We start from the raw sequence: 15,422 nt of genomic DNA, 5'->3' as shown, positions 1-15,422 counted from the left end.
TTCTGAGTCAGAAGTAGCACAAGGAGAAAGCCAAGACCAGACTGAAATGTGCTGGAACTGGGAATGTGGCCTGACCTAGCACAAGAATGTATTTGTACACACACACTGGGCAGTTAAGATCAAGGTCTCTGTCTATTCCTTAATCTTTGTGAGACAGTTTTCTAAGCACTAATTAATTTTGATGAGTAAATAATTGCACTATATGCAGAGGACAATGTATCACCACAGCTTTCAAATACGCTGTTTAAAGAAGAGGAGGAACAGAAAGCTTATAGCCTAAAGTTATCAAAGTAAAATTAGCATGTAAGAAGTTATTTTTCATGTTCGATGAGGTAGGCAACAAGTTCTTCAACCACCAGATCCTTTTGCAACACACATCCCTGGCTCTCCCCATGTTCTGCTGCCTCATGTCAAAATACACACGGACCAGTTGGGTGACGGGAACACCTCAGAGCTGGTCTGGCTCAGAGGCAAGTAAACACCTTTGCAAAATTCTCAGGTGGCCAAGCGTTTTCATACTTTGGAAAACAGACCCTCAAAAGATCTTTGAGTCTCTATACCAAAAATGGGAACAACTGTCATCAGAAACTTTATGTGAGCTGCACACAGACAGCCTAACGTGCCACAACCGCAGGGGCAACTACTTTCAAAAGTGCGGCCTGTCCCTAAGTTTGTTTTATGTTAAAAGAGACCCTAACTTTTGAATGCCAGCTTGCACTAATTTCCTTTTTCACTGATGATATGAACAGGGAAGACCTACTCAGTATCTTAGGTTGAATTTTTTAAAGCCCTCGAATTGTATTTAACGAAGATATTAGTGTAAGCATTTTCATGGCCAGTTAGGAAACCTCCCTACCCTTCTGTGCTGTAGAGAACAGCAACAACATGTAGGACATAAGCACTGAGGACACTGTAACATCACTGGGGCGAACATTGGTGAAAGTGAGTTAGAAAGGCAGAAACTGGCCAAAAGGAGTAGCTGTTGAATACTGGGTTACACAAGATGTAATAAGTTTCGTTTCAGCAGATTTCTGAGGATATCCATGGTGAAGGACAGCATCCTCCATATCCTGCAGTTCCATTTTCATATCAGAATCTTTGACGACTATTGAAGGAGTGAAATACTTACACCTAGTTGACCATCTTTAAGCTAGCTAGCCATCCTGGATCCTTACATCCTCCTCGTTTCCTCAGACCTTAGTAGGAATGTGGCCAATCTTTTGCATGGACAAAATCTCCATGCGGACTCAGTTTCAAGATACAGACCATGTTCCTTGGCGAAACAACGTGGTAGCTGAAGTTCTGTGAACAGATCACTGGTAGGACATGGCGATGGCTCCTCCAGGGCCTCACTCCTCCATTACAAGTCAGAGGAGAGCAACATGTCCAGCATCACCCTCCTGCCAGTCAGGACACCAAGCTGTGGGATGCAGCACATCGCTCAAAAACCCCGTCAGTCAGATCGATCCCACGAGATACTACAGGGAAAGTTTTGGGCTATGAAGATGATTAGCGGCCTAGAGCACCTTTCTTATGAGGAGAGACTGAGAGAGCTGAGTGTGTTCAGCCTGGAGAAGAGAAGCTGAGAGGGGATCTCATCAATGTTTATAAATATCTTGAGAGTGGATGTCAAGAGGATGAACCAGACTCCTTTCAGTGGTGCCCAATGATAGGATGAGGGGCAACCGTCACAGACTGAAGCACAGAAGGTTCCATCTGAATATGAGGAGAAACTTCTTTAGTTTGAGGGTGCCAGAGCCCTGGAACAGGCTGCCCAGAGAGGTTGTGGAGTCTCCTTCTCTGGAGACATTCAAACCCGCCCGGATTATGATCCTGTGCAATCTGCTCTGGTGACCCTGCTTTAGCGGGTGGGTTGGACTGGATGATCTACAGAGGTCACTTCCAGCACCAGTCAGTCTGTGATTCTTCGATTCACCAGATTCATAAACCTCCTGATTTCCAAACTGGTGGAATCGTCCCAAAGAACATTAGCAAAAAAATAAACCAAACCCACAAAAAAAACCCAAAAAACAAACAAACAAAAAAACCCACAACAAAACTAACAAACCAACAAAAACCAAAACCAAAGACTGTGACTTCTTTTGTTTTTAACTTGCTGAAATTGTGCAAGAAAAGATGGGCTCAAAAGCCAGAGAAATGAGTTGCTCTGAACTGCAGAGATACAATGCTTTGTATCACAAGACAGCAGGGAATTAGAGTGAAGTGCAGTAAAAGAACTGATATAGAAAGCATAAAACCAATAAATTATCATTATCTGATTCTTTATGAAAATCAAAGTCTGAAAAAGAATTTGTGCACTTCCTGAAATTGCTTATATTTTATTAATTCTGAGTATATTTCAATACCTGCAGGACTAGGCATGATAGGTGTTCCTGGTGGCCCTCCACCTCCTGGAGGACCCTACAGAGAGCAGAAAATGTCAGTTAGCATGAAAGGAAAAAAAATGCAGTAAAAAATGAACATAGTACAAATAAAAGAAATATCATTACTCTGGTATAAACATGCACTTTTTCTGATAAACTAGCGAAACAGCTCATCACAGATTAAGACAAAGTAACTGGTCAGCAAGCTCCGGCACAGACTCCTAATGTACGGAGGGACCCAGACACTGGAATACCCATTAGTCAATAACTCTGTGTCATGCTGTGAGTCAGACAAGAGAAATACTTGGAGCAGGGCCTAAGACAATTATATTTAATTCCCTCCACCTACTTCTATTACCTCTGTTTTTTCAGTTGGCATTTCTGTTTTGCTGTACTCTGTACACAGTCAATGGATGAGGAACCTATATTTGCTAAGCATAAAACAAGGGGGTGTCCTGTGGGGACAGAACAGCCTAATCACCTGAAGAAAATTCTCTTTTTGGGCAGACTTGGTATCTCAATGCAATAGGCATCTTGATTCTGTCTGTATAATATCCTAGGATTTTTGAAAATAACATCGGTATACATAATTTCTTCTCAAATTAATGACAAAAGGATTAAAAAGGTCAGGATAATGGGGGGTACAGACATATCACTTGCCTAGACTGCTAAATGAAAGATTTGAAAAAAAAATAACCCCATCAAAGAACACATGTTTTCTTAGTTTCAGATTATTCTGAGTTGCAGATCTGTTTATGACTAAGAACTATACACAAAGTGCTCTGGTTGTTGAAAAAGCTTTTTAAGGTTCTTTAAAAAGTTCTCCAAGAATTTTATTCTAAACTTCAAAATCATTTATAGTAAGAACAGAACCGTAACTTCTTGCTGTTATGTTTGCAGAGCCACTAATATTTTTAAGTAACATGAAAAATTACCAACTTTCAGTTTGATAAAAACGTCTGTGCCAATACAAGTCATTAAATATTGACATTCTGTAATAAAAAATACACAGATTGCTAACATCAGATTATTATTTTCATACAATAATTCATCTTATTATATTTTTATCTCTTTTATTATATTTTAAGATACCAGATATTCTGTTCCAGTCCGGAACATTTTTTCAGTAGCACTGAATGTAAAGGTTTGGTTGTTCCTGTCTGCTTACAAGGACATTGCTGAGATTTGCTGTAATTCACCGAGATATTTTGGAAGGAGGCAGAGAAGTCCTGGCTTTAAAACAATAGACACTGTTTCTCAATGACTTACTTAAAATAGCATTTTCTTCCAAAACATTTAGCAATAATATACTAGCAAACACTATTTTCAGACGATCAAACTCAGTCACATATCAGCTTTCTGACTGATACCGCTCCTCAGCAGATTTGTACAAGTAAAATACTTGCGGGGGGAAGTCAGTCAATATACATATACATCTCTGTCCTTATATGTAACCCCACCTACTAGTTCTTCATCTTGTGCTTCCCCTTGTTTGTGAAATAAGTAAGGTCACCGACCATCTTCTACAAAGTGTGCTAGAACAAAGACTCGCTCCACCACGAAACACACAGATCAGCTTATAAAAATCAAGGCGTAATCACAACTTCATACTGCCGGCAGCCGCATAGCTTTTTTCCCCCATCCCAAACTACAACTGAATCAGAAATGAATGGGTTAGGGCTTGCCAAAACTGCCTGAAAGGCCAATTCACTCCTCGGCAATGAGAAATTTCCCCATTGCTGCGGCAGACCTAAAGACTCCAAATTCAAAGGGACCTTTGCATCACATATGTGACCCTCCCGGCATCACAGGCTATGAGGTTTTATACATGTACTTGTGCACTAAGCTCACTAACATGATTTTTAGGCTTATGTATTTTTCAGCACCACATAAAGAGATGCAGAAACCACTAACAGTCATTTATTAGAAAAGATGCTTCACTACTAACTATTGCACTTAATTTTAAATGTGAAATACACTGAAAAAAGGCGATGCCCACTTTTGTCCTAGTACTTTATGCTGGCTGGCCTTTGCTTGATGTGAGTGCACCAAATGTCCACCACTACAACCTGCATCATACTTAGGTTTGCTTCTTTAAAATAGTTACCTATAGTATCAAAAAACAACTTCCAAATCAGCAACAGTGATGTTTAGGGTCACTAATGTTTAGGCAAACCCAACAGAGACAAATCTATTAAATCCTGCATTAAAACTGGTTTGGAGATCAGCAGATTTGGACTGTTTCCACTTAACATGTGGCAAAATGACTATTACAGTTATGGACACTTATGAGAATCATAACCTTTTTCACAGTTAATTGTCTAAATAAAGGACAAAATAAATTGCTTTTATCTAAACAAAATAAGCTCATCCTTAAATACATCATTCAGCTTTAGCTCCTCAGGATCATCTACCTTACGAAGACTGAAAATAAGAAAAAGATATAAGCAGCACAAACAGATGAAAAAACACTGGTATATCATCCTTGCAGGACCTGCTATTTCCACATTCTGAAATAGCTTTAGGTTTTATGGTGGTTAAAGTCAATGCCCTGCAGTTGTCTGATCTTCAGGTGATAAAACATGAAATATCAAGACAGAGGTCTAATGAAACCTGAAGGACCAACACAAGTTTGGAATCCAACCTACACATACACACAGACATATGTAATTCCCCCTCGTTACTCTGTGACGCTAGTGCTAAACCTGTGTTAACAGCAGATGAAACAATATACTTTAGAACAGTATATTAGAAGTACAAATAATGCAAATAGAATAGCAACAACAACAGAGAGTTCAAAAGGATAAACAAAGTTAATCTCTTGGAATAGACACAAAAAGCAATAGTATATACTTCAACAAAACACATTTTGTTGATAGGTAAAGTGTATTTGTTGAATTCCAGAGAGGGTTTCCACTTCATGATCTCTTGAAAGACAACTCAATGTTGGGCCCATTACAAAGCTTTAACTATTTCATTCTGAAGTACAGGCTAAGTAAAAACAATGATACCAACTAATCCATAATAAATCAAGACATCATCTGTGAAATGAAGACATAACAGACTATGGAGAAAAAAAGAATTTTCAAGTCTTCAGAAGGTAATGATAAGAATAAAATTTTTCCTTAAGCAATAAGGACCAGTTTATAGAGCCTTGGGGAGATAAAAGCTTATGCTAATTCTTCAGATGTTTGTTGGTTTTGTTCTTTTCTGAGGTTCAGAAACTCAGAAACAGTATTGTGTTACCAAAAAAGCTATGTTTTTGTGTCCTTTATTATTGAAGACAATGTATTGTATTCATTATATAAATGTTTGCTGAAATAAAAGAGCACTCAGGGCAATTTTGACCAGACTGATAATGATTCTAGTGATGGAAATCAACATATGCACCATAGATGGAAGAAAAAAACTTAAGCAGAGATCAGATGTTCAGTTCTCAACCAATACACAAGGGTTCTTCTTAACATCTGGACAGCTATTCCTTTGCCTATATAAACAGCAACAACTATTCTGATAAGCAAATACACACAAGTGTACTTACTACATAGTTCCCAGGAGATGCTGAAGAATAAGGTATCTGTAACATCAACAGAAACAAACAGTAATTTCTTCTGCATTGAGATGAGGTCCATACACACATTTATGTACAGCTGTACGTTAACATTTGTTTAATTTATTTCAAAGACACAGAAAAAAACACCTTTTCAACAACTTGCCATTTTATGTTCAATCCCTGAACTAGCAATATAGACACAAATAAAATTTAACACCCACTATTTCAAATACAAATATTTCCATTTAAGATTTGTGTGCCCTGGTAGCCACTCTAATGAAATTAATATGAATAACATAATTCACCAATTTAAATGTCTGTAGGCTGAGGTCTAATATCTCCTCTCCATTGTTTCACAATAAGTGAGACAAGCGTTTTTAGAAGCAAGATCACTTTTTTAAGATACCGAGTTACAAGGTCTAGTACAAATCCAGCTCTTGCACCTACTACCAGAGTCTTCTTATTCTTATTGGGGAGCCACAATGAAATCTATAAATATCTGCAGTCTATAGTAAAACATTAAGCTGTAAGACTATTAAGGTAATATGCTTCATAAGCTTTACAAACATGAGCAGCACATGCTTGCATTAAGTCAATAGGATTTCAGAGTCATCCCAAGCATGGACCGAGTCTTTATGTTCATATATATACTTCATTTTGAATAAGATCTTGACGATAAAAGGAAAAGCAACTATTCTTTCACCCTAGAATTACGCAACTGTACTGTCAAAATATAAAATTATTTTGTAGCATAAGCATCTTCCATGATTGTATGCAACTTGACAGTCAACTCATTTTTACAAAAAAAGCTATTACTGGACTTCTCAATTAATTTCATAGACTGAAAATATTTCAATTATCAGTTGAAAAATAACCTAACATCCATTTAATTGACTACACACAAAAGAAAACTGGGGAAAAGTTTCCATTTTTTTTTCCCCAGTTGTCATTATTTGAATTAAAAAGTCAAAACTGAGAGCAACAGGAAGAATCTGGCCAGTCTGTGATGCCAGGCTGCATCAATCCAACTGCAAGTGATAAAAAAAGACACATTTTTATACTAATGATGTATGATCACTGAATGAAAATGAAGAAATTACCTTTGAGTTTTCTGAAGAAATACCAGACACCGTTGTCCATGTGGGATGCCTCACTGACATCCTCCTCCTTCAAGCTGCTATTGTACTACCTCACTTTGTAGTTGTGGCAATGAAATTCAATAGAGTGCATTGCTTTTTACGAAAAGCTTATAAAAATGGCCGATGTCTTGCAAGCAATTGCCCTATGATTCCATGTTCCCTAGTTAAGAGCAGCAAGTGTGCTTTTGTTATGTAAAATATGAGCACACATTAAGCTGTATCTTAACAAGCTGTGATTTCTGTAGAGCTTGCTGGCCAGATAGTGTTGACCTAACTCATCTTACCTGCGCTAAAGGAAGATAAAATATATTTTAAATATACTTCAAAATAACCTTTGTGTTATGGATGTGCTGTAATTGATGTAAAGATGCAGAACATGATAGTGTGATTGTGAACACAGCTGATATTTACATGTCAATCAGCACTCCGTTCAGATGTGCTCCTTGCTGTATCTGCTCTGTGTTAGGCTTGCATGGAAAAACATAAAGCACGCAGTATTTAATTTGTTGAATGAAGTGGAATTTTTTTGCTGTTGTATTGATGAGAAATACTTCCCTAAATATAAGATGATGTCTAATATATTTTAAATATTTACTTACAGAATTGGCATTGGTTGGGTTTGGCCAAGGTCTACCACCCCCAGGACCCCTGCAACAGAAGATGAAAGATGAGACATAGAACAACCTCCAACTTCTGACCAGCTAGTGAAGCAAATCAAAATAATCTGTTTTCAGAATAAGAAAAGAGTTACTTTTTTCAAATTCAAGCATTTATGAAGTATAACCACGCCAAGCTATAATGCTACCGCAAAATTCTCACTGTTGCACTACTGCTTCCATTTAATCAGTTTATCAGTTGATTAAGTATTTATTTTTACGACCCTGCCACTCACATTTAAGACTCATTCTGGTACTTTTGGGATGGCATCACAAGTAGTCCTTCCCCAGCAGCCACACTGACACAGGCTATGCTGGACATGGAGCAGTTTTGCATCGGTCCCAAACTCTTTTAAATTTGCCAGTCATCCCCCTTTTAAATTCCCAATGGAACAATTTGAAAGACATTGCAAATTTGTGTTTTCTTGAAGTTTGTCCCTTCTGTTCATGAAGAATTTAACTCTGTGTTACATATACGCCATATTTTAACGTGGCACAGAAGTGTTGCAAAGAGTGAAAAACAAGTTTGCAAATTCTTTAAGTTCTCACGAGGAGTGTTTTAACCTATACTCTGTTGCCCTTTTTAAAAAATACTTGGAGGAAGTATGAGACATCTCATGAAAAGTCTACTTACGGTACGGACAAAGGCAGAAAGCTACTAAAATGTAAGTGTAATTTCATTCATAGCAATAGTACTCCTGCTTGCATAATTCAGTACCTTCCTCAAGAACTGAAAATACATGTATTTGTTGAGTATGGATCTAGAACACTGCAAGTATAGTAAGGTTTCATCAGTGGAAGTGAATGTAGTACTTCATAAATGCTTTGGGAAAACCTATTTTTTAAAAAAAAAGCTACAAAAAGTATGTTCCTAAAACCTGTATCTGATAATAATAACAATAAATCTTGCGTACTAAAAATTGAAAACATGCCATTTTATACATACACTTAAAACATATGTTTAGATATGTATCTAAAAACAGTTTGCTACTTGACTAAGGCTACATTATCTCCACAGAAGGCACAGAAACAGGAAATTTATTGTACAGCAGGAAAAATGGAAACTTCAGCATGGGATGAGTGTTCCATTGGCAGAAGACCTGTCTGACGGAGCCACCGCCAAGGAGGCACCAGACAGGTATGAAAAGCAGACAGGAACGGGGAAAGGAAAAAAGGAAAAACTGTGCAGACCGAGCACGTTTTTCCTCACGACTTGCTGTTATTTTAACATTCTCACCCTGTGTTGAGCGCTGAAAAATAGCGCGGTGCTCAGGCTTCGTCTTTTAACAGTCCCGCGGGAACTAAGCCATACAGGAGGTAAAACCTCCGTGTTTACAGTCATAACATCTCAATAACCATAATTATTCCTGGGAGCATTAAGAACTCGCAGTTATTTATAAATAAGATGAAGTAACTTTTTGAAGGCCCTGACAACTGAGAGGCAGATGACAAAACTTTCACATTTTAAATGGTATTTTGGCTTCATTAGCTTTAGAAAAGCAACATTAGCCACCACACCTCACCAGCCATGGCAGTGATTTAAATACAGAGAAGAAAGCAGGCTTTGTTATTGAGTTCAGGAAGGTCTCTACCTATTTTAAAGCCTTGCAAAACTAAATACTATTGAGTAGATAAGTTGCTTGAGGGATCTAATATGCAATTTTATTTTTTTATGACACTGTTGAGGAAACCATAAAGGTATTAGCTCAAAAATCAGCTGAAATAATTCAAGTGAAAATTGATTTATTTCTGCTCACATTACTTTTGGATGGTTGGAAAACAAAAATGCAGGTGAGGGTCTTTTCTGCCTTATTCATTGAGAGGAAGGGATGCAAAGCAAGGAAAGGGACTCATACTACTCATGCTCCTCAGGTCAAATATTTAGAAATTCCTCCCCTGCTAATGATTATAAGATGAAATATTAGTGTGGGTTGTTGTTTTTTTTTTTTCTAATCTAAAATTTGTTCTTTTTTTCTATGTACTATGTTTGGTTTATTTGATTCCGTTTTTCAGAGAAATGGGGAATATTTGTAACAACACTGGAAGTCTGTTTTCACCCCACACCCCTGCACTCATTTGTGTTACATTATGTAACATGAATACTAATACATCTAGCAAAAAGCATCAAATGGAAAACACCTGTGATGACGCCACAGATTACTCTGAACTACAGAGATACTACGAAGTGGACTCAGCTGCATGACTGGCTTAAGCCACAGCAACATGGACATTTAGACAGGGCTTATGAGGAGACTGGGAACCCCACCTTTCATCTGAAAAACAGTTGGAATTTACAAATTTACTGGAAGCCGTGGACAGCTCTATGTATAGACTTAGAAAACACTGTAGCAGGTTCTGCTGGAAAGCCATATGGTTTGTGTGGAGCCAAATGTTGTTTGCTTATAAAACACACACTAGAAAAAAGCTACCTGCAACTTTTTTCAATGCAATGCAAGCAATTTTTTTGCCTTTTATTGATTGTTTATTTTGGAAGCACCAACAGAGTCATAAAACATTATTATTAATGTACCAATGCCAAAGCAGAGTAATTTATGAAGTGTCTATCACTGTGACTAATTACAGCTGCACTTTATCCTTTAACTTAGTCCTATAGCATTGATCCCAGTACTTGAAAAAATACAGTCTGAAATTTCAGTTTCCCATGGGCCATATATATTCAATCAGGAAATGAAACATCTAGACAGAAGTTTGTGAATTGAAGTTAAAAAACAAAATCACACTTTCTTCTTTTCAGGCATGACTGAGATATTTTCAGCGCCTGAGACAGCACAGCAGGACATGTGGGCCATTAAAAACTACCAGTGAAATTTAACACTGCTCCCTTAAATTTGCCATTTTGTTGCAAAGAGGGCATTTTCCCACAAAGAAATAAAATCTTACTTAAAAGTTTCAACTTAAAAGCTTATACTTTAAATAAAAGTTATTTTTAAGAAGAACACAGGATATGTAATCTAATAAGCAATTTTTTAGCAGTACTATATTTGTGCAGGATATGCTCCTGGACTGAAATACTGTCTATAAGATGTCAAACTGGCTGTTGCCATTTTTGACAATAATGAACACCTTTTCCTCCACAAAAATGTAAAATTATATTTGGCAAGTATTCTGCTCTTAAACAGAACAGCTTCCTTTTGAGCTTTCACAGGGGAAAAGACAGATTTAAAAAAGGCAACTGTTTTTGTAGAGTGCTCGTTTTTATATTTTAACATTGCTGAAAGTAAAAAAATATTGAACGCTGAAAAATTTAAATGTAAGAAAAGGATATGGCTATGTACAAACCAATGTGTGTTCCTGTAAGATTTATGAATAGTTATCCTGTTTCATAGAAATGTAAGTACACTAAATCACTTACACTGTTATTTCTTAGTGCTACACATTAGATAAAATATAAGGGATAACACATAGAGCGCACTTAGCACAGCCAGGTCCATCTATTGCTACTGCCCACATGTTATCCTTGGATGCACTCTGACCGATTCCAAATGCTGGAACTGACCAGACAATGAGTCTTTATTAAGATTTCTGCATCAGGACAACTTTGACAGCCGTACCTTTACAGTAAGAAAAAAACCTGATGTTCTGGAAATACAGTTAAAAAAACCTCAGACCATAGTAACTGTTTCATTTTGCTTTTGATATGTCACTTCATTTGACAGAGGAAAAAAAATTACCAGTTTGATGGTGAAAAAATCATTAATGTAGTAAGACATGGAAGAATGGAGCTCCTTACAACGGCCTGTGATTCGACACCTAGCACAGGTCAGGATACACTAGAGCATGATATTCCAGTAGTAGCATTTTGGACTCTATTATGGCTTTAAAGTGAATTATAATAAGCAAATGGACAGTATGAAGTCTTGTTCAAAACCAAGAAAGCTTATTCTGTTCCCACTGAGCTGGAGTAAAGATGAATTTGTAAGAACATAAAGGAATGCGGTATATGCCTGGTAAGACACGGAGACTGCTGTGCTTACCTACTTCATAATTATTGCATTACATCTTGCTCTTCTCAGAAGATCATACACTGTATCAAAGCTCATGAATTTCCCAAGTAAAGATCTCCAATTCATGGTGTCTCCTTCAAGAGGACACACCAGTTCAAAGGAAAATGTACTTCCCACAACACTGAATTAAAAGAACATGATCTATGTATGTTTACTGGCTCAACACAAGACAAAATGCGCTTATTAAATGCTGCAATAGGGAAATGTTATTATTTCAACCCATAACCATTTTCTCTATTTCTGGCAGACCAGGAATTCTTTTTGTATTATTTTTGTCATCCAGAAACTGTCTTCTTATTTTTCCTATGTAAATTCTAATTTATATGGATAAGTAGCCTCAAAATATCTTATTTATCCTCCATTTAACTGTATAACATTTTATTTTAGAAAGTTAATTTTCTTCTCTTATAATGAAATCTCCTCCTGAGGACAATCTGTGAGTGCTTGTATTATACTCACACTGAATTTCAAATATCTAAATAATTTTTCTACAACTATTTTATTTAAAAGAAGAAATGCCTACCCTTGGGAAGGTTCCTAGAATTATCTTGAGTCCAACATATGATGTCTATGATAGACTAACATTAGATTTTCTTTTATTTGTTTCAAGAATTCAAGGTCTGACTGGAAATCAGAAGGAATTAAGGATGTGGTGGACTAGATGGTTTTTTTATGGTCTATCAATACCTCTTTTTCAGGTTGGCAACCCTTTGTTGGCAACGAAGATGATAAAGGGAGTGGAGCACCTCCCTTATGAAGAAAGGCTGAGGGAGCTGGGTCTCTTTAGTTTGGAGAAGAGGAGACTGAGGGGTGACCTTATTAATGCTTATAAATATACAAAGGGTGAGTGCCACGAGGATGGAGCCAGGCTTTTCTCGGTGGCAAACAATGATAGGACAAGGGGTAATGGGATCAAGCTGGAACACAAGAGGTTCCACTTAAATTTGAGAAAAAACTTCTTCTCAGTGAGGGTGACAGACACTGGAACAGGCTGCCCAGGGGGGTTGTGGAGTCTCCTTCTCTGGAGACATTCAAAACCCGCCTGGACATGTTCCTGTGCGACCTCACCTGGGCGTTCCTGCTCCAGCAGGGGGATTGGACTAGATGATCTTTTGAGGTCCCTTCCAATCCCAAACATACTGTGATACTGTGATACTGGAAATGAAAATTATCATCTCCCGCTTATGCCTCCTATAGAAACAGGAGTAAAAATGGGTATCTATGAAGTAATGATAACAGGAATTTTTTAAACTTGACTGTGTTTTCTGTGCTGCTCTGCTGAAAATTCACTCTTGAAAGACAAAGAAGAAAGAAAAGAAGATGTCCTCTGCTTTAGGTTGTAAAATCATTTGAGTGTGTTGATAGCGGGACCACTGCTGCCTTCTCTGACAAGAATGACTTGATAATCTCTGGTCTGTGTTACGCTAGAGCTAATTAGAGCAGTCCCTTAAAATCTGTGAATCTCTTAAGAGAGAGATCTAAATAATACAAGTAGCACCTTATTTTCTTCCAGACTTGCTAATCATATAAGCAACTCCAAGTAAGCAAAAGATTTATCTGAAGTGCAGAAGATTGTTCATGTTGGGCCACTTGCGATGCTAAAATCCTCACCTTAAATTTAGTATACTCTAGATACACTCATTTTAAATCAGAAGTACTTCTACACAGCGAGGGGTATTATTGACAGGTATAAAAGGCACAATACACTCCCATGATAAATCCATGCCTGGAATACATCAGTACATATCAATTCAGCCTGTGTCAATTTCTACTAAATGATGATCGAGTCCCAGAAGTGCTTGGAAACATATCTGTGATGCTCCTGTATCTGACAGACAGGAAATAAATGTAGTTATGGAAATAAACCAGCAACAGAGAAATAATAATCCACACTTCTTTCAAATATGTCTTTTTTTTTTTCTTTTTTTAATCAATAGTTATAGATAATGGTTTTCTTCTGCTAAAATTAAGCACTTGTTTATCTTGCAAAAAAGAGCCATACTGGTACCATTCTTCAAAAATATTGAATCATTCAATAAAAACATAAATGTAAATAGTGTCATTTAGGAAAAAAAAAAGCATACAAGGTTCTGTTGGTGACTACACTGACAAAATATTCCCAGTATGTGAACTTTGACCTGTGAAAGAAACTCAGTATTTGTACAGACTTGCAGGGACAGCAAAGGCGCCTGTAAGAGACGCGTGCAGAAGGAAACTGCTGCGGATTCACTTCTTTAAATTGCTGTAATTCATCATCAAAGCATGTTACTTATCAAAGCATGTTCTCCCTTGTTGCATGTATCCCAAATGTTACTTCTACAATGAAATAATGATTTTTCTAAATATTATAAGATTTTATTATTGTGCTTACATGTTCATTCCAGGCATCCCCGGGCCACCTAAAGCATTCAGAGGGGGTCTCATTGCACCTCCATAGTTCTGCAATGATAACCAAGGGTCAGACTACCACAAAACAAAAAAACAAAACCAAAGAGGAGGGGGAAAGAAAGGACAGCAGGTTAATGATATCCCTATATAACTGCTGAATGGATAGGCCAATGTAATTAATTCTTCCAGGAGTTTCCATTGTTGACTTAAAAAAATGATGATGTTAACCCCACCGAGAAAAAATTACAAACAACAGAAACAAGACTAAGAATACTTTAAATGTCATTTTTTTCAGGAGGAACTATTTACATATATAGAGGTCAAGTCAATGGCCAACTAAGGCAGGTTTTATAATATATTCAAATTTTATACCAAGGGAGCTCATTCAAATTCAGAAACCTGGACTTAGATTCTAAGATTTCAACATCATGGAATTAAAATAGGATTATTTTAATTACATTTTGTTAGGATATCAATAAATGCTTGTATCATTACACCACATAATATCACTTTCATAACATACAGTATAACCACTACATTTTTCTTGTAATTAGTCAATTATAGTAAATCTAAAGCAACTAATAGGAAAAGGATTTAGTATGATCATGAATGTCATAGTGATATCAATAAATTAATTGCCCAATGACTACAGAATCTGAGTTTGTGCTCTGATATTACAACAAAAGTTTAACTGTACTATCTAGATGAACAAATAAATTATATCCATTTTTATTCAGAAGTATACAAGCAGAACAGTCTATCTCACCTCACAATCACAATGCACTCCCTAATCTGTGTTAATACTGCTACATCTTTCTGATATTTACAAACAGGTAATAGTAAATTTTCTAAAATGAACAGCTGTGCATTTTGGAAGGGGGGGCAGGGAAAGAAGTGGTTTACTTTTAAAATAATTAGGTCATTGTTGGAATCTATTTTCCAACAATAAAACTAATACAGTCTATTTCATGCACAGTTTACTACAAACTGCATAAATTATATGACTTAGGCTTATGGGTGATCTCTATATTGGTTGGATTCACACCACCATGTAAACCTAAGTTATGAATACATGAGAGAAATCCAACAGTGACATCCAAAGTGTGGGTCTGGTGCTATTTATACTTTGACTTATATGACACATCCAGTTATCTAGAACTGATCTGTGACTCGGAGGGGAGGTTCTGTTGCTGCAAACAAAAACCACAAACTTGGAATTTTCTTCATTGTTAACAATTCTAGAGGTGTCCCATGGAGAGCTGGTTTGCAATAATATA

At 36.9% G+C, this 15,422-nt stretch overlaps 1 protein-coding gene across 3 annotated transcripts in view; it reads right to left on the bottom strand.

Moving 5' to 3' along the window:
* SSBP2 (single stranded DNA binding protein 2) overlaps window positions 1-15,422 on the bottom strand; it is a 189,367-nt gene that overhangs the window by 26,905 nt on the left and 147,040 nt on the right. For all 3 annotated transcript variants that reach the window (XM_082075551.1, XM_082075552.1, XM_082075550.1), the window contains 4 exons: window positions 14,129-14,196; window positions 7,676-7,724; window positions 5,926-5,961; window positions 2,367-2,421 (listed from right to left, as the gene is read on the bottom strand). In XM_082075551.1, the coding sequence (XP_081931677.1) occupies window positions 2,367-2,421; window positions 5,926-5,961; window positions 7,676-7,724; window positions 14,129-14,196 (208 nt within the window). The remainder of the gene's footprint in view (window positions 1-2,366; window positions 2,422-5,925; window positions 5,962-7,675; window positions 7,725-14,128; window positions 14,197-15,422) is intronic.

Source organism: Streptopelia decaocto (genome assembly GCF_964273445.1).
Source record: "Streptopelia decaocto genome assembly, chromosome: Z".
Taxonomy (NCBI): Eukaryota; Metazoa; Chordata; class Aves; order Columbiformes; family Columbidae; genus Streptopelia; species Streptopelia decaocto.
This window is presented reverse-complemented; position numbering and strand designations above follow the sequence as displayed.